This window comes from Corvus cornix, chromosome 2 (genome assembly GCF_000738735.6).
Source record: "Corvus cornix cornix isolate S_Up_H32 chromosome 2, ASM73873v5, whole genome shotgun sequence".
In the NCBI taxonomy this organism is placed as follows: Eukaryota; Metazoa; Chordata; class Aves; order Passeriformes; family Corvidae; genus Corvus; species Corvus cornix.
In genome coordinates, this window is record NC_046333.1 from 24522657 (window position 1) to 24549974 (window position 27318).

The following is a 27318-nucleotide window of genomic DNA, read 5'->3' on the forward strand; positions in this document are numbered from 1 at the left end:
TGTCTATCCCAGCTAAAGCAGCACATAAGACATGTGCTTTCACACCCATGTTAAAAGAAACTAGGGGCAGGAAAGTGCTATGGTTTTGATGATACAAAGTGTATGAAGAGAAGTGGCATATATGTTCCAAATGATACTTTTGCAATGGAGTTAGCAGCAGGACCACAGTAGGATGCTGTCTGCTCTGCCTCTGCCCCTCTCTAGCCCAGCTTCTAGTCTGCTAAGAAACTTGCAAACTTCTTAGCCAGCACCAAAGTGCCCATGGTCCCCACCTATACATATTCCCAAAGTAGGCATTTTTGTTCTGTTTTTCCATTTTAGTGTGCAGTGTGGCCTGTATCTTGCTGCCCCAGGAGCTGCCATGGTCATCCTGGCAGCTTGCATCAGGGTACACAGGGTCTCCTGATCAGACTCATAGGAGTATCCTCTTTGCATGGGGCAGAGCTTGCTTGGGGATTTCTTGGCGGCCTTTTAAGACTGGGGCATAGTCCTCCTGCATGTTCTAACTTGCTAGTGTTTTTAAGGTTAGGGGGTTAGGGTATGTTTTTAAGATTAGGGGGACTACCCTCCTAGATTTCTATTATTACTGCTAATATTACACTAATTGAACAGTGTAAAATATGTAGACAGTGGTCTTGCAACAGTGTCACCAAAAGAATCGTGGAATCTGCGCATTTCAGGAATACCAGAGGAAAGGCATAGGTGTAACCCTGCAACTCTTCTCTGTTTCTTCCCTGCCCTCACTAGGTTCAATGCTGCATCCATTTCCTGGCTTTTCCAGGTTTGCCAGTCTCTCAGCTAGAGAGAAAGTCACTCATTTCTGTCCATTCAAGCCTAAATATGTGCTATATAATTATGATAATTGGTTCCTCCCAGTCTAATTCTGTGTAATCTTTCTTGCGGACAGTTTATTTCACCTATGCTCTTTTATCCCATTGTAAGACTATGTCTTCTTCACAGTGTTTGTGTTTAAAGTGGGATCTTGCAGTGGTTTCTGAGCTAATTGTGCAATTTTTTACTCCTTTCTCTGATATGACTTGCTGTCACCTGTTTCCCTGGGTTTGACAAGATGAACAATCATCTCTGACTAAAGAGGTATTACAGTCTCCTTATTCAAATCCTACAAGAATTATAACTAGATTCATATATCAGGGTGTGTATATACACACTTTACACAGTATACACACACTTTATAAATTATAAATTATATACATTATATATATATTATATATATTATATATCAGGTAAATAAGTCTACAGTAGCAGTAATTTTATATATTTAAGCCCTTACTATTTAAAGGAAAAATGTATTCTTACAGGCAACAGAATGTATAGGACATCTTTTATAGAACTTAGGACATCTTTTCTCTCCACATATATGGGGTTTTTTATGTAGCAGAGTGATGAAAGTTAGCACATCCTAGTTCAAAATTACACATAATTTCCTTGACTGGAGCCATTTTCTTGTCTTCAAACCAGGTCATATTTCCTGAAGAGTTACAAGGCTTTTCTCAGCCCACAGCCTTTTCATACAGTTTTCCAAATTTCCACTTAGACAGCTCAAAGTGTAATGTTTTTAAGGATGCTACAACTCAAATTAGGACTTTCCTTTCCATTACAGCATAAGCTTTATTCCTATAAGGCAGAACTAGCTGATGTTGAGAGCTTATCTCTAAAGAAAAGCTGCAAGAAGAAGTTGTTGTAGAGATGTAGACAGTTTTTCTAAAATCAATTAGCATTTCTTAGTCAGTTAGCTTGCAGCACACAGTCTCTAGATAAGTGTGATCAAAGTCCACGTAGCAGGCACAACCTAACCTGTTCTCCTGAGATCCACCACGATAGTGTGTGTCACTGAACTACAGTAAAATTTTTTTTTAAATCTCTTCTAAAGCCTGGTGCTTGTTCCTATGCTCTTTGGTCACCAAAAGATGCCATTTCAGCACCAGTTGCTTCTCTGCTTCAAACCTGGGTGGAAAATTTCCCTTGGTTCTTAGTTGGAAAGATGCTATTTAAGCATGCTTTACTTCCTCAGGCTATTCTGAGAGATATTGTCCAACTGTATTCCACTGGGTGATAGTATACAACAGTATGGAGACGCTGAGGCACTGACTGAAAAAAAAAATGCACAGAGATTACGTATTCCCAAATATTGTGAAAATTATGATTTTTAATAAACTGTAAATCTAATATAGATACGAGTTTTTACACTTATTTAGTTGAACACGGTTCCACAAAGAGAATAAAGTTATGCTAGTTAGTATTTCAGCATGACAAGCTGTATCATAATTTTAGTCAATATTCAAATTTGAAACTTTAACTGTAGCTATTATTGTTTACAGAAAGATTAGCAGTTTTCTGTTGGTTTGCAAGATCATTATGTTGGCTAGTTTCCCTGATATAAAAAAGATATTTGGTCTCTTTATTGAGAAATAATTGGTCAGAATCAGCTTGTTTGTGTAGACTCACTTCACTTCAGACAAAGCAAAGAAGGTCCTAATTTTGCCCATGTCCTCTGAGGGTCCTCATTCGGCAGACGTATTAAAGAATATGCCATTTAACAGTCACTAGTCAGTTAATTAAAAACAGAAGGTGAAGCGCCTAGTTTTAGCATAATAACATGCTATTTGGAGTACTCTGGGAAGATTCTAAGTATTTATTGCCTAAAGGGATTCAACTGTGCTATTTGTTGTGTCCCAAAATAATATCCTTAATGAGCATGCAAGAAACTACTCCCCACCCTTTCTACTGAAAATGTAATACGGTCCAGCAGAGAACTCACTCTCCCAAGGAGTGAATATCAGGGATCCATACCATGTTGCTGCTCAGTGATGAGGACTCTCACTGGGCAGAGGGGCTCCTAGCATTGAGTTGAGCATAATTTCCCTTTGGAAGAAAAGCAATGTAATTGGATTATGCAGGGGTTTTTTCTGCCAAGTACTCTCTGTTCAGCAGAATAATAAAACACAGTTAAAGCAAAGTCATATTAAAGCAAAAATAATATTAACTTCTATTGTATCATCTTAGTGTTTTTTATACCTGCCACTCATTTGACAAAGTACTGTTCTTTAAGGAACTCTTTACATTTTCCTATTATGATTCTATGTTCTCCTCACTTATTTGGAATTATGAAACTAGTTTCACAATTCATTTTAGTCTTGGCAATGATTAACCAAAGTGTTTATGTTGCAAGTCAGCTCAACTGTGTCTGCTAGCAGATGCCATTGAGAGGATGGAGAGGGTATTCATTTTGTCAGAGAACAGCTTTAAGAGATAAAATTGTTTTAAATACTTTAATGATGTTTTCCCTCCCTCAGAGTCGTGGTTCACCAACAGAGGAACAGGTGTATGTGAAAGTCATGCTGGCGTAAGCAAACTTATTTATTTCCTGCTTCAGCCTGTAGAGAGGTTTGCACCATAAAAGTGGTTTATTTCACCACTTCTGTAACTAATAAAACTTGCTCCAGCTGGCACAGACTCTGCAAGTCAGAAAAATCGACTATGCATACTCTAAGGGTGCATCTCCACAGTTTTGGCATCTTTTCCACACAATAACCTCTGAGCTCAAGGAGTACGTGAAACAGTACGTCAAGTGGACAGAGAGGGAAAGGATGGAAAAGTTAATTCTGCAGGTGATGTTGAACAATGCAACAAGAAAGAACAGAAATTAGGGCTCACAGAGTTCTAAGCAGTGCTGTTATAGGCACCATAACACAGGCTTAGCCTTTTTCATAGTGAGAGATGACTCTCATTCTGTTTTATCACCAGGAAAGATGGAACCGGTTTTTATTAATATTCTGTTAGTGTTTCCTGTATTGCATGGCAGACTACAGAACCTAGGTTTCATGATGTCCCCATAGCACACAATACTGACCCGGTGAGGCAAAAGTACTCAAGAGAGAGCAGAAGTAGAGACTGGAGGCAACAGATATTTTACCAAGCTTTCTAGTTTCCTTCTATTTTTCTGCTCTGTTAAAAAGCAAATTCTGTTGTACCTAGTTGATGTGGGATAGTGGTTGCATTTTTACAAAATCAGAAAGAAGTGTTTGAAGAACCTTTGGAGGTCATTTAGTGCAGGCTCTTACACTACGGGCGAACTTCAAGGGTAGACTAAGGTATTCAGGACCTCGTTCAGAAGAACATCAAGGAACATTCAGGCCTGTCTGCTCCCTTTGGGAGAGAAGCCAAACCACAATAACAAAAGCTAGTACAATAGGAGATTCTCCAGCCACTGGTTCCACAGTGCCCAAGTGAGACAAGCAGGCCAGGCTCTGGATAACAAAGTTCATGGTGAAGCAGAGCTGTGATAGAACTTAAGGCAAGTACATCTATGCCATAGATCACATAGGGACAGAAGGCCGAGGCCTGAATTTAAAGGGAGTCCCTTGATCCAGGGACAGAGAATGTGAAGTTAGAAGTGTCTCAGGTGAGGCTGGTCAGCGCAACTTTGGCCTATTAGTACATTTAGGGTCTTTGAGAACAAGTTTTAGATATCTCTGAGATGGAGAAGGATAGAAACAATAGCTTTCTTTGCTAAGTTTCTTCATAAATGAAGATACTAAATCACATAAGTTCACTCTTCAAATAGAGGAAATTCAGCTCTGCTGGTTGGAACAAATCAATCTGAAGTTGCGAAAGAAATTTGCCTACTGTGGCCCTTTCAAAAATCCTGCTGGACAATTAACATCATATGGCATTCCTGGAGTTAAAATACATAATATGGTTTCTTTGCATCTATTTTTTCTGTAACTTCTAATCATTGATTTTTGGTACCGGTCCTTGGGACAACCTTTATCCGTTACCTTTTGGGGAGTTTGTCAGCTTGTCTGCCTGCTACCTTGCACTTTGGAAACTTCCTCTGTCAACCACTGTAAGTTAGTGTCTAGAAAGGCAGAATGCCTATTCCAGGTGTCAGTGTCAGAAAGGTCCATGTATACACCTCTTTGCTTTGTTGTTTATCCATCTCATCTTTACAACAAAATAGACAATATGCAGGTTTTCACAGAGTCAACTGAGGCCACAAATTTAAGAAATGCAGCTATCTGTCACAGCACCTTGGGGGTCTGCCCAACCTCATGGACTAAAAACCACCATAAACTATCACCATGTAAACTTATGACAGGCCCAACTCAGTCTGAAGATTTCTACAAAGTTCAGCCATGACCTTTTTTGCTTTAGCAAACCAATACAACTCTTGAGTTTCACTCTTTTTACAGAAGCCACAGGAATATACTGTGAAAGATAAAATTGTCATGCAAAGCCTGCCCATGAGCCAACAGCATTGCTCTGTTAGCAACTCAAGTACCATCAAGTATGTGCATTTAATGAAAAGTGACTCAGTAAAGGATTTAAAAGCAAATCTCAATCTTGTTAGAAACCCGTGTTGTGATATCAGCACCTGCTGTGGTGTATCATTACTCAGTAAACATGCTGGCATTGTAAATATATGTGACACCCCTAGTTTCCCCAGCCTTCGGTTAGCAAAGATTTGTATATCTGCTGAATGGAGAAATAGTTGTTGAATCCAGTTGTGTTCCGAGCCTTTTATAAGTAAAAATACTTGCCACTAGTTTTGCAAATATTGTTCAATAATTATATATACACGGGTGGTTTTGTGATGGTATCCTAACATGCTTCATACTGTAGCAGATACAACTTCCTAAATAACCCAGCAAAGGATCCTCCAGAGTGTCCTCTTATCAATGTGTTTATTATTTATATGAGGAGTCAACCATGCTGCTTGATGTTATTTTTCAGTAGCATTCTACCTTCGTACCAGTTTGTGTTCTTCTATCAGCATGCTCTAACCCTGGAAGACTGAACCAATTTCTTTAATAATGGAGAGATTATCCAGCGTTTCTGGAGCTGCTGCTGGGTATTCCATATTCACAAAACAGTGTGAATACACCACTATGGTCTTGTTCAACCTGCCTAAAAAGTAACAGTTCACTACTTGAATTGACTGTGTTGGCAATGACTAATTTAATCAGGTTTTCATAGAATTCTATTTCCATGTGCTCTGAATGCAAGACAGACATGCAATCTGATACTTAGCTTCAGGTGTCTTGATCACCATAGATATGAAAAGGCATTGCAGCATCTCTGCAGAAATGCTCTAGGCATGAACACTTGGGCAATTAACACTCTCTAGCTCTCACAAAGTCCGTTGCAATGTGCTAAGATGAACTTGTGTTCTAGATGACAGAAATAAGAGACTGTAAGGAATCAGGTAATGGGAGGTTATGATGCCCTTCTTCTCTCATTGAGGAGGCACAAGTAGGTAACAAACTAAGTCAGAACAGTACCACTTGGCATGGTGCACGGGACTCTGAAAAATGCTTGTTAGACAGCAAATAAAAAGCACAGTGCGGATGGCTTGCATTTTAGTCACAATAAAAGACACAAATTCCTGAACAGTTAGGAAGAACAGGCAAAGGTCAAATTGAAAAGGTGTCAGTCTCAATTTGGGTTACACTGTATCCTTTTTGGAATTACTTCTTCCCAAGATGAAATTTCCTTGTAGTCCTGATCCTCAGATGTATTTATGACTGCATTATAAAGCCTTTATCTTTTCAATTCAGATTACAAATGTTTTCTGCCATTACTTACTGCAATCATTGTGACCCACAGACTTAACTAGAAAATCTAAATGGCTGATGAAAAAAGCATCTGAGAAAATCCTAATCTTCCCTGTCTTATGCTTTATTTTCTTTCTGCTTCTGCTAACAGCTTGAGATCTTCCTGAAAGCAGTTTTGAAATATATGGGAAGTATATGCAGTTAATTCCATAGAAATTTCCAACCAATTTTCCATTGGTACCAAACCAAATGCCTTGGCTATTTTTCATGTGGACTTTAACTGTTCAGACACATTATCTTGTCCCCCAAAATATACGGATCATGATAATCTTTCCTCAAAACAAAATTATCATTAAGCCAGTTAGTTCAACTTTCCTGAGCCACTCTTTCTTCTTTTTAAGTATTGATAACTCAATATTAACAAGGACAGTCATTCCCTTTCTTGGAATTTTCCGTTTTTCAAGATTTCTAAAGATTTTGAGGTTTCTAAAAATGCAACATTCCTGAGTCCAAGAAGTCAGTGGCTAGTTTATTTTCAGTTTCACATGCATAAACTGCATTAGTCCTGATGACTTGAAAAAGTGTAATATTAGTGATTTTTGTCAGTCACAGACTGTTAGACCTTCTTCTTTCCTTCTTTGCTATTTCTAACTTTACTTTTTTCTGTGACATTGAAGGCATTTTCTTTTCTTTCTAGTGATTTACTTCTAATATCTTAATAAGATCAAAGATAGTACAAGTTTTTAAGGTATTGGTGTCTTAGAGACATCATTAACTTAGTTAGACAGACACCTTGTTTTAAATCACAACCTTATTGTTAGCATTAATTTTATCCTTTTACTATTCTTGGTATATGAACTAGTTTCTTTACACAGATCCTCATGTGTTCCAGTTTTTAGTTTATTTTTAGGGGGGTACTATAGAATATTCATCAAAATCCATTTTTTGTCAACAAGAGGAGTGACTTCTAAAGGTCCATCTGGATATATCTGTTTGAATTGGTGCTGTCCTGCTGCGTTCTTATCTTTCCAAAGAGAAGGATGGTGATGGTGCAGAGCTCTGTGTTTTCAGGGAATGTCACAAACTGAAAGCTTTTCCCAATTTTTTTTTTTTAACAAAACACTCACATAATGTTATGATTTCATCATTGTGCTTTTTAGACACATTTATATAATGTCTTAATCTTATTCTACTTTGCTCTTCTTTATTTCTTATTCCAAGAAGCATACCATCAGAGTAGTCTGTTGGTAGATCTTGCATATAGCCCAACACTACTTATCTCATGCTATTTCAAAGGAAATGACAAATAAATGTAAGAAGTGAGTTACTTTTCCCAGTCAAAGGTCCTCATTGTGCAATAACTTTTATAGAGGTTCAAAACCCACAGCTGTCACCTTACAGGTTGTCCCTGTAATGGGGGACAACCCACAAGCCCATATGAATTTACCCTATTTGCTCCACTGAACTGTGCCTATTTTTCATCAGATGGTTCTCCATGGTTATGACAGAGGAAACAGAAGAGAGCTGGAAGAGGAAGTGCTGCCTCTGATCATTAAAAAATGGTTTAGCCCAAAACTCTTTCTTTGGCTCTTAGCTATTTTAAACAAAAAAATAATTGTATCAGGTTGGAGTAAAATGAAGGCTGCAGTCCTATTTCTCTCCACTCAACCTTTTGTGCATGCAGTATGACAGAGTTTTCATTTTTACGGTACATGAGTTTCCTTCAATAGACTTGTCAAGGCACCAGGTGGATGTTCCTTTAAAAATGATCAGCTATTGAAAATTTTCTTCTCAATGCTCATGTATGATCCCATACTTAATACACTGCATGCTTGTCCTGGGGTGACGTTATGAAGCCGCTTTATTCCTTAACCGTCCGCTCAATGCCCAAGGCCGCTGTGCCTTTAAGATGGACCCGGGGACGGGCCCAGAGCCACGGACCAAGGGGCCAGTTGAACGGTTCGGCCCAAGGGCTCGGGAGGGAGTGCGCCGGGAGCACTGTGCTGCTTTTTGTTTTCCTTTGTGTTCGAGCTAGCTGGGGAAACGTTCTGTTGGGGTTTTTTTCTTGTTCTTTTTTCCCTTTCCTTCCGCTTGCCTCACTGCCTCCCTTCCCTCCTCGCCGGTCCGGGGAGCCTGCGGGGGCGGCCCCAGCAGGCCCGCGGGGTACCCCCGGCTGGTCCGAGCCCACATGTTTGTTCCCTCTCTGGGAATTTGTTGTGTTTTGAGGGTTTTTTCCCTGTTCTACCTTGTTTTGTTTGGTGTTAATAAACAGTTTGGGTTTTTTTCCACTCTCGCTTGCTGTGACCCACTTGTCTTATTGGTGGAGGAAAAAGAGAGGCCCTTTTCCCTTAGGAGGAGACACTTATTCTGGAGTGTTTCCTCCTGAAGTTTTGTGTCCAAAACCAAGACAATGCTATTGTCATGGTTTAGGAATGGTATTCCAAATTTAGTAGTCCCATTAGAAAGAAAACCACAAGCTGCTCCCCTCCCTCTTCGGTGGGAGATACAAAAGGCAGAGATTGCATGTTGAGGTAAGAGCAATTTACTGGAAACAGCAAGGAGATAAGAAAATGAAGAGTAACAGGAGCAATACTAATAACAAAAATGTACAAAGAAAGAGTGATTTACATGCAAATATGCTCACTAAACCTAGGACAATGAAAACTAGTGGTGGACAGACCCTCCAGACAAGAATCCCTTGTTTTTGCCCCAGTGATGACAGTGAAGGGATAGAATAACAACCTAGACAGGCACACATAGTTCAATGCTCCGCTCCCTCACAGTCACCATTAAAAAATTAGCTCTGTCCTGGACAAAAATCAGTTCTTGTTTTGAAGAAGAAATTATTATTTTGTGTATATATTTCAAAATTACATTTACTATTCTAATTTATCATTGTATCTGATTCCTTCACACTATTAATTTTGATAATAGTATGTACCATAACAAAATGAACTTTAAAAGTGCCCCAAAACATCCTTAACTCTGCAGATAACATCATTAACATTGGAGATCTGCTATCATTAGCAAAGAAACCATTCCAGTTGCTTTCTTAAGCTTGGAAGAAGGGTGAGGGAGGATGAAGAAACTTCTTTTTCATGCAAGCCACTATTCTCGTTACCGCAGTGACACCATGGTTTGAATGGGAAGCCCATTTACCAAGTATCAAAATGTTACCATGCATCTCTCCCTGTCCTTTTCTTCCTGCCCCACCATCTCCACATCTGCCATCTCACTGCCACCTTTGGTGGCCAGAATCACTTTCCCCACCCCCTTCTCTAAAGGCCTCTATGCTGTGGGACAGACTGTAGTGTTACATAGACATCTTCCATCCCAATGAAGTATGGGACCCACAAAACAACCAGAGTCCTCTTCCAAAAGACACAGATACAGACTGACATGAATAGCATTTCTGCTTTATTCTAGCACTTTGGTTGAGAAGATAGGAGAGCAGGAGACAAGAAAAATGCCCTTGCCTTCTAAATCTGTTTTCTCTACTTTTGGAGTGGAGATGCTACAACTTCCTTTGAGATAGAAGTTGGAGGTAAACAAGAGCTGTATCTCATCACTAGTGCTACATCATTAATATGTAATTTGATACACTACTCATCCACTGACTCTTTGAATCTGCTTCACTTCCAGTCAGAGTTTAAATGGTGACTCCAGCCTGAATCACAGGACCTTGACTTGTCCACTGCAAACCATGTCTGCTGCACAGGAGAGCAGATTTCTGGGAGCCATCTTAATCTTCTGGTAGTCCAAAGGTGTGCAGTGGACTTTCTCCTCCACTTGTCCAAAAGGTGATCATAAATCTCCTGCTTGGGCGTTCTGGATGCTATCATCTGTTCAGTGATCCGGAGGATTAAGGTCCTACAGCCTGGCTCTAGTTTCCTTTGGAAGGCAGTTTCTGTCTGGCGGGATCAGAGGAGCAGCAGCCTGGTGGTCTTAGCGCTGTAAGGATAACTGTAAGGCAAGGTTTGAGAAAGAGAGGATGCCCCAGGGCCCGGGCCCCTGCCCGAGCCCCTCCCTTCGGAGCTACGGCCGCAGCGCCATCAGTCAGGCGCTGAGGGGGAGGTGGCGCGGTGCCGGCCACCGCCCCCCCGCTGCGTGAGGAAATGGCTCTCACGTGAGGGAGGCGGCAGCGCCCGGCTCACCCTGCCCGCTGCCCTAGGAGGAGGCGCCAGCGGGTCTGGGGCCGTCTGCACCATGCCGACGAGCTTCACGGTGGTGCCGGTGGAGGCGCAGGGCGGGGAGCGGGATGGGCAGCAGCGAGAGGAGGAAGATGAAGGCGACGAGAGGGACCGGGGCACCGGTGAGAGAGTGGGGAAGCGCCGGGGGTCAACGCCTGAAGAGCGTCGGCTCTTTGTGTGCGGAGGAGCGGGTCTGCCGCATGTGGCGGGCCGGCCGGCCGCCGGAGAGCCCCTGACTCCTGTGGAGGGGCCCCATCGCCTCTCTGCAGCGGGCGATGACGGGGCTACCTGTCCAGGTGGAGAAGTGTGCTTCGGGAGAGGGCAAAAGTCTGGCGCCTGGGGTGGTTGAGAGCTTGTTTCTCTTTGTTTCCTTTAGCCAGCGCCGCTGGCCGAAAGGAGGAAGTACTCATGGGCGGCTCCGGCCGGGGGAGCGGAGCACCCCGCGGTCGGGCGCGGCGCCTGCCTGGGGGCGGTGTGGGACGGTCAGTCAGCCTCCCGCCTGCGACGGGGAGCGGGCGGGAGCAGCGCCGCCCACGGCGGTTTAACAGACGGAAAAGACGTAGAGACCTTTAGGATCAGATCATCAAGTCCAGCCATTAGGCTCTCTTAAAAGGTAGTTGCTGTTGGAGTTCACTAAAGAGAGGGCTAGGAGGAAAGATTCAGACTGTAGAGAAGAGTACAGTTTTACCTGCCTTGCTCCAGGTGTTTGTACAGCCATGTGCTTTTGCATCAGAGACCGTGTCTAGGGTTAAGTAGGTGTTTGCTACGAGATGCTGTCGCGTTCGGAGCCTTGTTTCTTGCTAGGCCTCGCTCCTGAAGCCTCCTGGGGGAGTAGAATCAAGTCTGAGGTGGAGCTCGGGCATCCTGAGTAAGGGTCTGCTCAGGCACTAGTATTTCTCTACCAGCGTTGCTGGGGAAATGAGTGATTTTTCACTTGGATGCCAAGACTCTGCTGGGAAATCAGTAATTCTTGTGGCTCTTAACACTTCCTTTTTCTGAAGCGTGTTGTAGCAGCAATACCAAGTATGGTGTGTGAATCACTGCTAGCGCTATGCGAGCTAGTTCATATCTTGCACATTTGGACACTGTTAGAATGGATACTTCTGTAAAGGTGTGGGGGAGGGGTTAACTTTGTTAGATGATCACAGGTGAATAGATGGGGGTTTGTAAAAGGCAGTTCTTAATGTCATCTTATTTTTGTGGTACAGATGACAGATAAAAAAGGCTAATACCGTGTGATGTGGGATGTAAATGTAAAGAGATAAAAACAGATACTTGATAAACTAAATGTGTTTACATTATTTTAGGAAGCTAATATAGTAAAACACCAAGCTGACAAAGTTGGGTCATTTTCTTCCAAAGCTTTCTCCTCTTAAACCTTACTTACTCATAAAAGATATATACTACATATAGTTGCCGTTCTCTTAGTATATTTAATGATGAGTGTTTTAATAACTGCCTCTTCTTTTTCTAAACTAAATGAAATAGAAAAACAAAAACAATATAAACTGTGGCAACAGTTTGTTTCTTGTACTGGATGGATGACTGTAGTACAGCATTAATCTGGACAAATTTTCTTTTGGTAGAAGAGCTAGTCAGAGAGGCATGGTGTATGGTGTTTACTCAGATGGAATCTCAAAATACTGAATATACATACAGGCATAGTTAGACAGGATTTGTTAGACTATATGTATATATAAAGCATCTGAAAGGCTTGGAACACTTTTAAATCCTGGCAAGATGAGAGGAAGAGTGGAACTGCTGTTTTCATAGTGGTTTATCAATCAAGTGGATGAATTTATGTATGACTCTTCCCGTGTGTCTGTAAAATTGGAAGTAGAGAGGAAAACACTGAAAAGGGAAGGCATTAATTTGTATGTAAATTATAGGCGAAGAGCTCTGACTTCAGGAAGAGATTAAATGCTATACTTGACAGAGACTTTTGGGAAGTGAAAGATGTTCTACTTACTGTTGCTTTGGGTATTGTATGGAATTGTTAGGTTAATGCTGTGTAATCAAATAATTGTTCTTGAGTTATTCTTCTGAAAACTAAAGAATTCTGAAATACTAGTACAGCTAAAAGCTGCTGTAGTTAAGCCCATCTAAAAGCCTGCTGCTCAGAGAAGGGTTATTTGCCCTTCTCACTTCTCCAGCCTTGAGAAAAAGGCTAAGAAGTAAATAATTTCTTTCCCTGTCCTCCTCTGGGTCATTGGGTTTGCTTCCTTTTTCCTGCATTTCACCATCAGACGTTTCACTGGCCTGGTTCAGCATGCTAAACTGTGAATAAACTAAACTGCTGCAGAGGTAAAAATCATGCTTCCCATGTTTTTGAGTTGAGGTAAATGAGGGCTGCAAAAAGTGAGAGTGGCTAGGGTTGTGTCAAGGTGAGTGGTGGGTAAAGCTGAGAGCAAAGAGGAAAATAAAAAAGAGGAGAATGGGAATTTCCCATTTGACTCAGCCTATATAGGTCAGCATGTTATTTTGTTCCAGCTGTTTAGAAATCTAGCATGTTAATCGGTTTTGATTGGATTGTCTGTCTTAAAAAACAAGTAGTTCTTCCTTGACTACACTAGTACCTTTTTTTTAAAAAAAAAAAAAAACCCAACCTACCAAACACACAAAAACCTGACAAACCTGGCGTATCAAACTCAATGCTGTTTTTTGGAGGGAATCAGCTGTATGCTGTCTTGTCATTAGATCAACAGTTTTGATTCTTATTAGCAAAGCACTTATCAATTAATGCACAGTTTTGTGCATTTATCCCCTTTCACACATTCTTACCTGATAATCATCTGTGTGGTAACGGAGTAGCCTGGGATGTTCTTACTCTATGATCTGCACTCCTTCATAATATGAAATTCCATAGCTTTGTATTTTCTGATTATATGATACTTTCATGTATGTGAAGGAGTGGAAGACATTTGTGAATTGCTATGGGATTATAGCACTAGTCACAGTAGTACTTCAGAAGAATAAGGAGGCAGAATGGAAACTAGTACTTCAAGTGAACAACATAGTTAAGGGTGCAGCCTGCTGACTCAAATATTCACAAAGTAGCAGAAAGCATATGTGCCTGTGTCTTTTAATGTGTTTATAATATACTACAAAGAAAGGGTAGTCAGTAAATGGTTGAAGAAGAGAAGGAAATGTGAGTCTGTAGGCAGCAATGTATGAAGTTTTATAAGAAATTCTGGGTTTGATTTTTGTTGGGTATTTTGTTTTCTTCACACATATTTGTAGAGGCTGTCTAGATAGACCTGTCAAAACTTTGTAAAGTTGATCAGCTTTCTGTTCCTTAGCAGCTGTGTGTATCAGGTGTTTCAAGGCATACTAGTATTTTTAGCATCCCATAGTATTATTTATCTTGCCACAGCAGATTCTTATTTAGGAACTAATGTGAGAACTAACTCCTGCAAAATCTTTTAAATTTGAAGACCCTCAAATACAAGGAATAGCAATGACAAACCTGATCATCTACGAAGAAGTAATCATATAACTAATGAGGCATGGATGCTGTGAATTTCTGTAAAATGTTATTTATTGGAAAACCAGGGAATAGTCGACACACGTATGTGTGTGTGTATATATATATGTGCAATGGAGGAAGATAGGTTAATCTCACTGAGATGTCTAGTATATTTTCAGTCAACCCTTCAACCTTTATAGCCTTTCCACAGCTGACCATGCTTGCAACATAGATGTTATGATCAGCGAAAGGCAGATTTTGGATGTCATTCAAATATTTGATCACAGGAACTAGTCTGGTCCTACTACTAACATCCACTTAACAGAATTGAAACACTTTGTATGAAGTTGTTTAAGGCTGGTATAGAATGTGTAATAAATGAATGCATAAACTGGAAAACAGTGACATTTAATTTGAAAGAGAATGAACAAATTGTGCTGCCAATCTTAAAGAGAACCCTTTATAATTGAAAAATATTTATTTTTAAAAAGAGCTTACAGAGTTACTAGGATTGTATTTTAAAGTGTTTATCTGCTACACCTTAAGTAGAATAAATGACAACTATTTCTACATAAAATCAATGTTTAAAAACTAACTTGCTTAAGTACTAATATGTACTTGGTGCATAAAAGAGGGTTTTTTAATAGTACATAGGCCTTTGGAATAGGTTAATACTACTTGTTGCTAATCTCTGCTGATCTGTTTAGTGGAGATATTTTAAAGTGAATTTATTTGATAGAAATAAAACTTTAAATGTACTTACTATTAGATGAAGATGTGGGGGTATTTCAGTGACTTGATCCTTCCCATTTCACTAAGGAGGGTGTTTATTGCTGACAAAAATCCTTCAGCTTAATTCTCTTCAGAGAATTCTGTGACTATCATGTAATTTGTGTCATCTGCATGCTTCATGCTGCCTGAAACCTTCATGACTAGTTTCAGGATTAATCCAATGCTAGTAAGAGACAGGATTTGAGGTCTTACACTAAGCTGAGAGGAAGGAACTGTCAGTTTCCTGTTTCAATTCTTGATGGGTGAAGAATCAGCAGAGGAACTGACTTAATTTTCCTTAACCATGAGTGAACAACATTATGAAGAAAACGGGCCAAATCTAAGTGAGTCTCTTTAAAGACAATACTGTGGTTCTAATATCTCTCTTACTGAAATATCAGGTTCCCATACTTCCAGCCATATTATAAAGACTTTATAAAGAGCTTTTGCAGTGTTTTCATTAGAAGTTATGCTTGATTATAATAGTAGCCTAAGTAAAGAAAAGCTAAAATTTAGTTATGTTAATAACTTAGGTGATGTATGTAGTATTAGAATTATCCATTATGTAAAGGAGTTTATTTACAAGGGGCTTAAATACACTTTGTTCTGCATATCAAGATAACATATAAATTGTGCTAATCATTAATAAAAATACTGCAAGAATTTTGTGATATAATAAATATATTTTACATTTAGACATTTAATTACTAAAAAGAGCGCAATAACGTGAAACTTTGAGTTAGGTTGCACTGAATTCTTAAACCCATGTGGCAGAAAAAATGAGGTAAGATATGTTCAAACAAGTTTATTGATGCCTTTTCCATATTTGAATTTATAGCAAGGTAGTGGCTTTTAAAAACTTGACTATATTTTAGAGCTCTAAGGAGTGCTTCAATATGTGGATTTAGATTGGAAGTGTTAAGGCATTTAATTTTTAAGATTCTATGACTTCTCTTCAGTTGCCTGCCAATCAAAAACTTGAACATACAGGATGTAAATATACAGGATAGAGAAGATGGAATTAAAGGTTTTGCCACAGGCAGCTTTCTTGGATGTGACACTCATATACATCAGTTTTACTGACTTTTAAACTTTATGTACTTTTACCTTAAAAAGTTTTGTTACATTAACATTAAGTGTTTGCTGTCTCTTGCGCAGAATCTTATTTTCATATTCTCAGTTTGCAGTGGTTTCTTCTTAATGTGACCAAATACTATCTGAATGAAAATGCTACCGTAGTTTTTATTTTAAATTGTTATGTTTCACCTGTATGTTGTTAACCAGAGCCAGTACACGGACTGTGATTAAGAGTTGCCCTTTGCAAACGATGAAAAGTTAGGACTTTTCTGTGAAGGATTATTCTCCAACTGCAGTTCTGCTTTAGATAACAGCATATAAAATTAACAATTTCTAGTGGGAATCAAAGCATTTCTAGTTTTCCACAAGTACGTGTTTGGAGAACAGTTATACATTGTCATAGCTGAGCTATCTTATTTGAAGTCATGTGGTTCAAAAGTTTTAGATAATTCTCACTCCTTTGAACAACACCTGTATTCTTTCATCATAAGAAAGCAACCTACTTTTGTTTTTCAGATAGATGTTAGACTCTTACCTCATGTCAGGAGAAAAAGGTGCTTGCTTTTTTGGACAAAATGTGTTTGAATACAAAAGTAAATAGGAGCATTAGGAGCATATACTTGAATATGAATAATGATGGCAGACATAGTGTGGGACAGTGAGAAAGCAGTGAATCTGGAAAGGATTTAGGGGTCAGACTGGAATAGAATAGCATGAGCTTGGTTTAATGCTGTGGTAAAGAAGGCTAACCTTATCCTTGGAGTGGAGAGGTGACGATTATACTTCTGTAAATAGCTTTGACTGAGACTGGTGTTAGAAGGCTGTTTTTGATTTTTAAAGTTTGAATTTTTTTTGTTTTGTGTCACTTAAAACCTGTACAGAATGTTTCCACAAAAATAATTTAAAAGTTAGAAAAAAGTTTTAGGAACTTAACTTTTTTGGTTTTTCAATAGAAAGGTTGAGATCGCTTGAATGAGTATAGTTACCTTCACAGAGAGAAAATACTATGAGTGGTTACACTTGGAAGCTGTTACTAGGATGTTATTGCTAGAAGTTTGAAAGAGCCAAATTTAAATAGAAATACAGAACAATCTGAGATTTTTACAGTATTAAAAAAACCTTAATCTTTATATAAATTAATAGGATTTTTATTCTTATTTCAGTTCTGGAAACATCAAGAGATACACCGCTTATTCTTTTTTCAGAGTTATAGAGCTTAATGCTCAAATGAAATTCTGCAGCCTGCGGAAAGATGGGAAATCAGATTAGATAGTCAAATATTTTTGTCCTTAATCTCTTGAACAGACATCATAGAGGAAATTTAGGATCACTTAAATGATCGTTTCCTTGTCTACCTCTAGCCTTCCTCTGCCACTTTCTCTATGGCAAGACACCTATAACATTTTTTTTTCACACTCTACTACTTGTGATTCAGGGGTGGGGAAGGAAGCAGATGTGGGAATTTAGTGCTATTGTCATGAATGCTAAGGAAGTTGTTTCTCTTCGAGGAATTGCTCATTCCTATGCTGATTGTCTCTGGTGACAGCATAAGCATTTATAATAAATAGTTCAATTCGTGGGAGGAACAGTGTGATATGGGGATGCAGATGGGTGAGTAGTAAGTATAAGAGGGGAATTGCAAAGTTGTTAGGGCTTGAATGGACACCTGGAGATCATCTAGTCCAACCCCCAAATGAGAGGGCCACCTCTTTGGCAAAGGTGGCTTCTGCATGTTTAACCTATACTGTTGAGTTCTGTTTTGCACTATATAAAATGTGCCAGTTTGGATCAGCTTAGAAATTTTGAACTATTAACATACCTTAAAAGTAATCTACCTGTCGATGTTTTTTAGGATCACTACTCTGAAACTTCTGAAGAATATGAATTTGGACACATTGCTGTCTTTTGCCTCTGTGACCAACACTGAATTGTGATACGCAAAAATTTTTACCTAAGTTTTGTTTGGTGTGTGGAAGTGTTAATAAGGATGACATTGTCAGCAAATTTAAGACCAGCACAGCTCTGGGATGGTTTGTGGTAATTTGTGTGGGTTTGGGGGACTAGAGAGTATGGGAGTGTGCACATTGTGATGATCTGCATGAACACACTGACTATTACCTTGAGACAGATCTCCTACCTTCTCTTCCTGCAGCTGTATGTCTTGTCTGCAAAAGAAAATGTCATTGTTGCAGCTAATTTCCATGCAGATATAACTACCCACCACAGTGCTTGAGTATCTGTAGAAATCAAGAGTAGGGCTTTTTGCTTGTCCCATCAACACAGCAAACACCACACAGGCTTTTAGGAAAGGTACATTAGTTAGGGCTTTAGTTTGTCTACTGGTCCAGCAATAAGCACAGAGTTGTGCTAGGTTATATGAACATTCTGTATCAGATTAAAAATAGTAATAATAATTTTTAAAGCAGGTATGGGGTAGAAACATAATTTTTAAAGCTTAGGCTTTGATGACTTATACTGGGTGACATGGAGTATGACATCAACCAACAAATTTTTTTTGTGTGCCAGAAGACAGATGAAGTATACCATAACCAAACCCAAAGAAGTTTTTTGTTGTTGTTGTTATTTTGTCTTTCTTGTGGTCCAAAATTAGATACTAGTCTAGATTTAAGATTTTTGCCTATAAATCCTCATAAATTGAGTTACTTTCAGAAATCAAGCAACAGGAAGTATAGATTTTTGGAATGCTTTAGTTGCAGACACTGGTTTTCAGAAGAAATGCAGAACTTCAAAGAAACCTAAGGGAAAGGTGATTTTTTTGTCAGGCATTGGAACAGGCTGCCCAAGGAAGTGGCTGAGTCACCATCCCTGGTGGTGTTTAAAATATGTGTAGGTGTGGTGCTTAGGGACATTGTTTAGTGGTGAATTTGGCAGTGTTAGGTGAGTAGTTTGACTCAATGGTTCTTTTCCAACCTAAATTATTCTATGATTTGACCGTTTTAAAGCTTCCTCATAGAATTCAAGGGAATCAGGTTAAGATAAACTGTAGATGGCTTGAGACTTACTAGTGAAATGAAGTACTTATTCCTTTTGTGTTCCATGTTACCTCAGTAACTGAAATAGCTTTTTCTATTGTCCACCTGATGCATGAGGGGCAAGATTTACAGCATTTGTGAAAAGTGTTAATCCTGTTAGTTCTGGTTTTCTAGCAAATAATTTCGCTTCTGTTGAATCTTCTTTTGAAGAAGGGACAAGCTAAAGATTGAGATAGTTTGTTTGGTTAACTTCACCATGGATGTTGTCTGTGTGTTGAGATCCTGAAACTAGTTCTTTCTCCTGAATGATATAATACATGTCAATTTGATTTACATGTTTATAAGGCTCACTGAATATCTAAACATATTCAATAAGCATACTTCAAAAGGTGGTGTTTTTAAATTTGAAATAAAGGTGATTTTTTTTGACAGCAGTGATGAAAACTCAAAGGTGTTCATAGGTGTTTTTATAAATATATTAACAACAAAGAGGACCAAGGAAAACCTATCCTTTATTGGATGTGAAGGGAAACATTGTAACCAAGGATGAGGAAGTCTGAGGTGCCTTCTTTGCCTCAGTCTTCAACAGAAAGATTGGTTTTCCTCACGAGAACCAGCCCCCTGAGCTGGTAGAGAGAGACGGGGAGCAGAACTGACCCCCTGTAATCTAGAAAAAAGTAGTCAGTGATCTGTTGAGCCACTTAGACACTCACAAGTTTATGGGGCTGGATGGGACCCACCAGAGTGTACTGTGTGAGCTGGCGGATGAGCTTGCTAAGCCATTCTCTATCATTATTGTTAGTCCTGATAAACTGGGGAGGTTCCAGACAACTGGAGGTTAGCCACTGTAGCACACGTATGAGGCTCAATAAGGCAAAGCACCATGTCATGCACAACAACCCCATGCAACTCTACCGGCTGGGAGAAGAGTTACTTGACAGTGGCCCATCAAAATAGGACCTTGGAGTGCAGGACCAGCAGCTGGATGTATATGGGCCAGCAGTGTGCCCAGGTGGACAAGAAGGCCAATGGCATCCTGCCCTGTATTGAAAATAGTGTGGCTAGCAGGACTAGGGAAGTGATTGTTGCTCTGTACTTGGCACTGTTAAGGCCATACCTTGAGTTTTGTGTCCACTTTTTGGCCCCTCTCTTCAAGAAAGACGTTGAGTTGCAGAGTGTGTCCAGAGAAGAGCAATGAAATTGGTGAAGGGTCTGGAGCACAAGTCTGATGAGAAGTGGCTGAGGGAGCTGGGCTTGTTCAGCATAAAGAAAAGGAGGCTCTGGGGATACCGTATCACTCTCTAACTACCTGAAAGGAGTTGTAGCAAGGTGGAGGTTGGCCTCTTCTCCCAGGCAACTAGCAATATGGCTAGAGGAAATGGCCCAAGCTGCACCCAGGGAGGCTCAGGTTGGACATCAGGAAGAATTTTTGTACTGAAAAGGTGGTTAAACATTGGAATGGACTGCCCAGGGAGGTGGTAGAGCCACCATCCCTGGGGGTGTTCAAGAAATGACTGAATGTGGCACTTAGTGCTGTGGTTATGTTGGCATGGTAGTGTTCAGTCAAAATTTGAACCTGATCGTAGAGCTCTTTTCCAACCTTAATGCTTTTATGATTCTGTGATTCTAATGATTTTATGACAATTGTAGAATTAGTCAACAAACTGCAGATGACAGAGTACTTCTCAGTTTGCTTTTGTGGTCACTTTTTCAGCATTGATTCTTTTTCAAGTGAAGCTAAAATAATATTTGACATGATCAGCAATACCTATCAAAATGCTGTGCCAAATATCCACAAATACAAAAAGAGAGCTGTATTAGAGAAACAGGACTTTTTTGCAGTCTGTCACTACCAGACTGTTTTGAAGACTATTGTTAGAAAGCTTTGAAATAGGCAGAATATTGGTTGGAAACACTGAAAAAGGTTTCCTATTCTTCAGATCCTAAGTTCTGCATTTTTCCATTTGATGACTGTTAGGTGCATTTAACAAGACACGTTTCTTAGAGATATTGTGCTCTGAGCTTTTTCCTATTGGAGCAAAGCCAAGTAACTCTTTGTTTAGAAATATGAACATATAAAGGACAGCTTCACTGTTCTTCTACCTACAATTTAAAATATTGTGTAGTGCTGAGATACTGATTTTTATGTCCAGAACTGGTTAGACAAAACCATAGTATTTAATGTCAGAATTATGAATACTGATTCACGTTATTTTTTTTGCTACCCTTTTGGTGTTTTGATTAGTCTGGTGATACCCACTGAAGGAGTAACTCCAGTGACACTACATTCTGTATGAGTGCAAAACAATAATTGAAATTTCCCTGCTCACTTTTCGAAGAGTTATCCTTTCTGAAGGGATTGGAAGTACCCTGAGAGGAATACTAATATTTAGTTAATCATTACAGGTACCAGCTGTCAGTTGGTGAGAAAGTCGATAGAAGTGTGACCTCAGCAAGACTGACATAGAACAACCTTAGTTTTATTTTAACTTGGGAATGGACCTTTTAATGAATGGTTTATAAAGCTTCACCAAAAACAATGGGGTGATTTCAAGGAATGGAGATAAAAGAAAAACAATGTTCCAAAAATCTTGGAAAGGAAATGCAATGTCTTAAGCAAGAAGTCCTAGTGCTGACATGCTTTAGCAAAATGAAAAGAGGAATCAGGATGTATTTGTTTTAGGATGGAGTTGCTTTTTGTTGTCTGTAAAAAAGCTAACTGAACCTTTCTCTAAATACAATGGAGCCCATTAAAGGATAAATGTCAATTTCTCAGATAATCTTGTGCTAAACCAGCATGTTCCATATACTGTGAAAAATTTCAAGGTGCTAGTTCATGAGGGAGATTCTTTTGCGTTCACAATGCTCCTTCTGCTGGCCTTGCATTAACCGTTGTTGGACGAGGGGCACCTAACCAGGCTGTAGGACTTGAAGCAGTGGGAGACTAAATATAACCTGTAGAGAAACAGAAAAATGAAAGTTGGAGGATATGGATAGAAGGAGGTATATTGTACAGGTGAATTCATCACCATTTCTTCTCTGGACTAGGGAACTAATTTTAGAGTCCTAATGGACAATTGCTATCTTCTGTGTCTCTTATGACAGTATGTGGTTTCTATGTCATGATACCAACAAGTTAGTGATACTGTAGAGAGTGGTAGGAAATCAGTGGTGGGAAATCCACAGTGCCTCTTCTTTTTGAGGGACTGAGATCTATTTCTGTCTGGTTTACAACCAAGGTAATATGTTGTGCTGAGACTAGTGTACACGTTTGCCAGAGCTTTCTTCTGGGACTTCATGTGGAGAGAAATGTCCTGTAGGGGCAGAGGGAGGAGACAGGGAAAAAGAGTACAACTTGTTCTTCAATTGTTCTTTAATTCTGTAGTGAAGAAACTGTGGTAGGTGCTATTGCTGTTATTTGTGAATATAAGAGCAAAAAGACAGACAGGCAAAGTGGCACAGGCAAGGACTTGAGATTATTTGGAAATGCCAATATTGTGACAGTATCAGCATGTAATAGTTTATGTAGTTTGTGGGCTGGAAGGCAGTGAAAGTAATGCTGTATTTTTTGAGAGGACTGCCAGAGCAGATCAGTAGAGCTACAGGTTAACGAAGTTTATATTTCAATAAGGAATAGATTAAGTAAAACATGTCATGGAAGGGTCCCCACAACCTTTACAAAATAATTCCTTTTGCATTGTTTTTCATAAATTCCTGCCTCAACTACTGGAGATTTTTTGAGGGAGTTAGTAAAGTAATGAAAAGCCAGGCTGGGGGGTTATTTTAGTGTATATCCAGAACATTTATGTGAAGTTTATTGCAATTATCAAGTGTTTTTAGGTAAACTAGAAAGGGTAGGGGAGAAATCAGTGTGTGTGTTAGAGAATAATAAGTAAGAGTTAAGAGATAGAATGCTATACAAAGATTAGACTGTTAAAATAAACTTAATTTCCTTAAATGTTTAACATCTGCATGTCTGAGATGAAGAGTGGGTTTTGCAGCCACCTATGGTGTTTTTTAGAACCATTTCTTAAACCAGAGTCTTCTGACTATTCCTTTTATGGTATAATGTATCATTTCATTTTATCTTTCTCTTGTTTTTAATTCTGTTACTTTTCCACTAGGGGATGGGACTGCCAGGGAAAGTAGTCCATTTATTAACAGAGCAGAATTTGACAGAGGAAATGTGTATGAAGGAAAGAATATGGCTCTCTTTGAGGTGAGTTAAATACTCCAAAAACATATTTTACCTTTCATGGAGATGCGCAAGCACCTGCTTGCTTTCTGTCTTGAAATTTAGTGGGGGGAAAATGAGTTTTAATAACTTTTTCATAGTTTGGTTCCTGCTAACATTCCATTTCAGTGGATTTGAATGATATATAGGCAAGAACAGTAAATACTGGTGTGCATTAATGGGAAGAAATAATAAGACAAAATAATTCTTGCATTTAATTTTTTTGGGCTAGAATCTAGACATTGTTAGAGGAAGTTGCTGGAAGTTAAATCTATTTGTTTTAAGAAAGCAGTATTCAGTTTTTAAAGGATTAGCAAAAGATTTTGTTCAACAGGGGAATCACAGATTTCTCGTAAAGCAGCAAAGCTATAAAACAAACTTATAAGCCATGACTTAGTTGTACTGTCCAATTATAGTATAGAGCATACCATAGCAATTTCTAATGTAAACATCTGCTTTATAATGGACGTTTCATACCTCTATAATCGACTGAATGATTATAATCAATTAGTGAAAAAGTATATTAATTTAGTACATTTAAGGGCCACTTTTGCAATTAAGTAGTATTTCTAGTAAAAACCTTAGTTGTTCTGCTCTAGCAGCATCAACTGGCCTGGCTCTGATGCTTGCTGTTAACAAAAGCAAGGTCCTTCCAATATTGTTTAGCCACCTTGCTGTTGCATTCTTGTAAATATTTTCTTGTTCTCTTATGCTTCTCTCTTCTTCCTTTCAAATGTCTTTGCGCAGAGGACATGATCTTTCAGTTCATTTTGTGCATGAACCAAAAAATGTATATGTACTATTTTTCGCTGTCTTAGAGAAAATTGTGCTAAGGATCAAAGTAATGTCCATAATTAATTGTCTTTTTATCATGTATGCAATATCTTAGTATTTTTTGACAGGAACAATATTTAAGTTTTGTCACTGAATTTCTCTCCTTCAGGCTCTATTCCATAAAGCCATTCCCAAAACTTTATGTGGTTCAAATTAGTTGCTGTTTTCCTTAGTGATGATAACTTGGCCGTAGCTGCTTTTTGTCCCAAATCTGTTATTTTGAATCATGACCTACCTTAAATCCTCAGCTGATATAAAACCATTACTTTTACATATCTCAAGTTATAGACAGTGCTGTTAACAGTATCATGTTGAAAGCCTTCTAGTGACTTCATCACCAATGGTGATGTTGTCGTGAATCTTTTTTCATACTATGTATGTTTCAGAGTAAGTTTCCTACAATCTTGTTTTTCTGATGTTTTCAGATGTTGGAGTTGTTGTATAAATTGTTAAAAAGAAGTTTGACTATTATGATTGTTATCATTACCTAATCTCCCAGGCAGAGATACTTCTTGTCTGTGCTTGTCACCCCAATTGTAGAGGGATTCGTTGCGGAACAGGGGCATATGATACCCCTGGAAAGATTGGACAACCCAGGGTTGCTGAAGAAAAACCCCTGAACTGGCCCCTGGCTGCAGGCAACCCTGGAAAGCACCTGGCTGCAGGCAGCCCTGAAAGCCCCTGGCAATACACTGGTTCGCTCTCCCACGGATTAGAGGCCGTCTAGAGGGACTGGGTGTGAATCTTTGCAAAAGTAGATATAAGCTTGTATAGGTAAACAATAAAGGAGAGAACGATGCTCAAATCGTAGTGGTGTATGTGTCGTTACTCTGGCTAGCTCTCCAGCACTTGGACCTCCCCCAAAAACCCGATCTCGTCTTCTTTCCAGTGTTCAGTTTTTGTGTATTTAATTGAATTCCCTTGGATCCATTTTTCTTGGGATTCTTGTGTTGTATATTCTTCTGGATTTTGTTATTTGTTTTAGCATGTTTTTGTTTCGTGGCAGATAATTGGCTAAAGAAAGATGGGCTGACTTCTGTGTCAGGTGGTATTACATATGTGCAATAACGTGATATGCATATGTGTGGGTATTTTCAACACATTAACACTTTGGAAGTAGTATGCCTGGTGTAAGATAAAATATGTAAGCCTGCAGTGGTAGACTTTAGAGAGATCCTTAAGTATTTTGGTGCTTGAGAAATCATTTGAAGTCACTCTTTAAACACAAGCAAGATGCTGGAAAAACACCCTAATGACTCAGCCCTACCAGTACAATTGCTAAAGACTGTATTGTGATAAAAATATATTTTTAAAATTAACAGTGGTCCTTCTCTAGGTTTTCCTTATATTCGAGCTGCATATTGTAAGATAGTGTAAAAATATGAAAGAAATAGTGCAACACAGCCATGTAGTGTTAAACTTCTAGAAAGAATAGAACTCTCCTGTTGGTTGAAAGCTGAGTGGTATTTTGTCATGCTAATTTTTTTATTTGGCTGAATCAGGGCTGACCTGCTGAGTATGTGTTTGAAGTAGTATCATAAAATGATGACTTTAAAAAAAATCTATTTAATAAATGCAGTGTTCTTCAAAATCCAACAGGAAGAAATGGATAGTAACCCCATGGTGTCGTCTCTTCTGAATAAACTAGCAAACTACACCAATCTGACTCAAGGAGTGGTGGAACATGAAGCAGATGAAGACAGCAAACGAAAGGAAGTCAAGGTATTTAGACTTCTAATAATTTATCGAGACAAAGCTAACTACAAAGAGGAGCATTTTTCAACCTGAAAATAGAATATGTGGATACCTAAAAACAGGAGTAAGATTTGTAATACCATGTTTAGAACTGAAGCATTTGCAGAAGGACTTGTGTTAACTTGATGTTCTTGTTAGCATATTTTAGCAAGACTTTGCTGTAGAACCCCTAGGAAAAACATGTGCTAATCTAGGATCTGAAATATGGATTATACCCAGTTTCTTCTTCCTTGTGAACTTGTTTGAGCATCAGTACCTGTTACCTACCTCTAGTGAGCATACAATAGGACTTTTTGCAGGTTTATTAATATATTTTAACTGCCTAGGTTTTTAGGTAGTTATGTTAAGGCAAATTTGAGATGAAGCAGGTCACTCTTAAATCTATAAGCATATTTGTATCTCTTAACATGGTAGTAGTTTTTTTGAGTAACTGTCTTGGTTTTGTGTGTCAGAGTAAGTATTTTTAAAACTTAGTGGATGCGTTCCAAGAAAACATTTTGTTGCAAACATCAAAAATACTATACTTGGGGGAGGGGAAGGCATATATTCTGTTTGACACATTGCTAAACACACTTGCTAGAAGTGAACTGAATTCATCAAGGGTTGTCTGTCTGCTGGATACCCAAAGTGTGTGTCTCTGCCTCTGTAGAAATGGAATGTATGCAACAGTTGGAATCTGTATGTGGCATGTTAGATTGATCCCTCTGAGAGCAAGGACTGTTTTGGAAGGAGAAAGCTTGGATCAAAACATGTGACCTGATAGAGTATAAGAACTTGTAGGCAAGGAGGGATGATGAGCTGCATGGTGACTGAAACTAAGATAATTAAGGTAGAGGTTGGGAAAGGGACAGTGCTGGGAGTCATCTCTCTTTTTGTAGGAGAAGGGGTGCTGCTACTGAATTTATATGCTGAGCTATGAAGAAAAGAGGAGAAGCACATGAGAAGGAGTGAAAGGAAAATGAGCACAGAGCAGAAGAGACAGAGATGAAAATAAGCTAAGAAGGGCGACTCATTTGACTGGAAGGGAGATTTTGAGTGGAAGTTGGTACCAGGACAGTGGGCAAGAGTCAGGAATAAAGTCCAGCTGTTTGTTTAACTTTTTGCTTATCCTGCATTTGTTCATGAGTGTGCTTTCTTTCTGTTTGTCTAGTTGTGCTTGATCTATATTTGTTTCATCTCATCTGAAGGTAAACTTCAGACATGGGAAAACTAACACTGATCTACTCACACTTTCCTTAGTGTGATCCCTGTTGTCCATTCAGCTGCTGTGTAGAGGTTTTTTTCAATGCAGCACCATATTACTCCCTCTGGAGCTGACTATCCAAATAAACACTGTGTCCTCACTTGCACTTAATCTTGTTTGTGCGCCATGTGGTGGCTTGATAACACGATTTTTATGTACGTGTCTGTTGGGGTTTTAGTT

The 27318-nt window shown here is 39.1% G+C and overlaps 1 protein-coding gene and 1 long non-coding RNA gene across 4 annotated transcripts in view; one reads left to right on the plus strand and one right to left on the minus strand.

Moving 5' to 3' along the window:
• Positions 1-9101: 9101 nt before the first annotated feature.
• Positions 9102-15171, minus strand: LOC109144538. Its single transcript, XR_005601384.1, has 2 exons — positions 14995-15171; positions 9102-11588 (listed from the first exon to the last, which is right to left on the minus strand). It is a non-coding gene; the product is annotated as an uncharacterized LOC109144538 (long non-coding RNA).
• LOC104689256 (solute carrier family 12 member 7) overlaps positions 10631-27318 on the plus strand; it is a 69014-nt gene continuing 52326 nt past the window's right edge. For 2 of the 3 annotated variants that reach the window (XM_039548317.1, XM_039548318.1), the window contains exons 1-3: positions 10631-10887; positions 23197-23291; positions 25740-25862. In XM_039548317.1, coding sequence (XP_039404251.1) covers positions 10782-10887; positions 23197-23291; positions 25740-25862 — 324 coding nt within the window. In that variant the 5' untranslated portion in view covers positions 10631-10781. Of the gene's footprint in view, positions 10888-15233; positions 15347-23196; positions 23292-25739; positions 25863-27318 lie in introns of those variants that run through there. The other variant, XM_039548319.1, reaches the window with a different exon arrangement.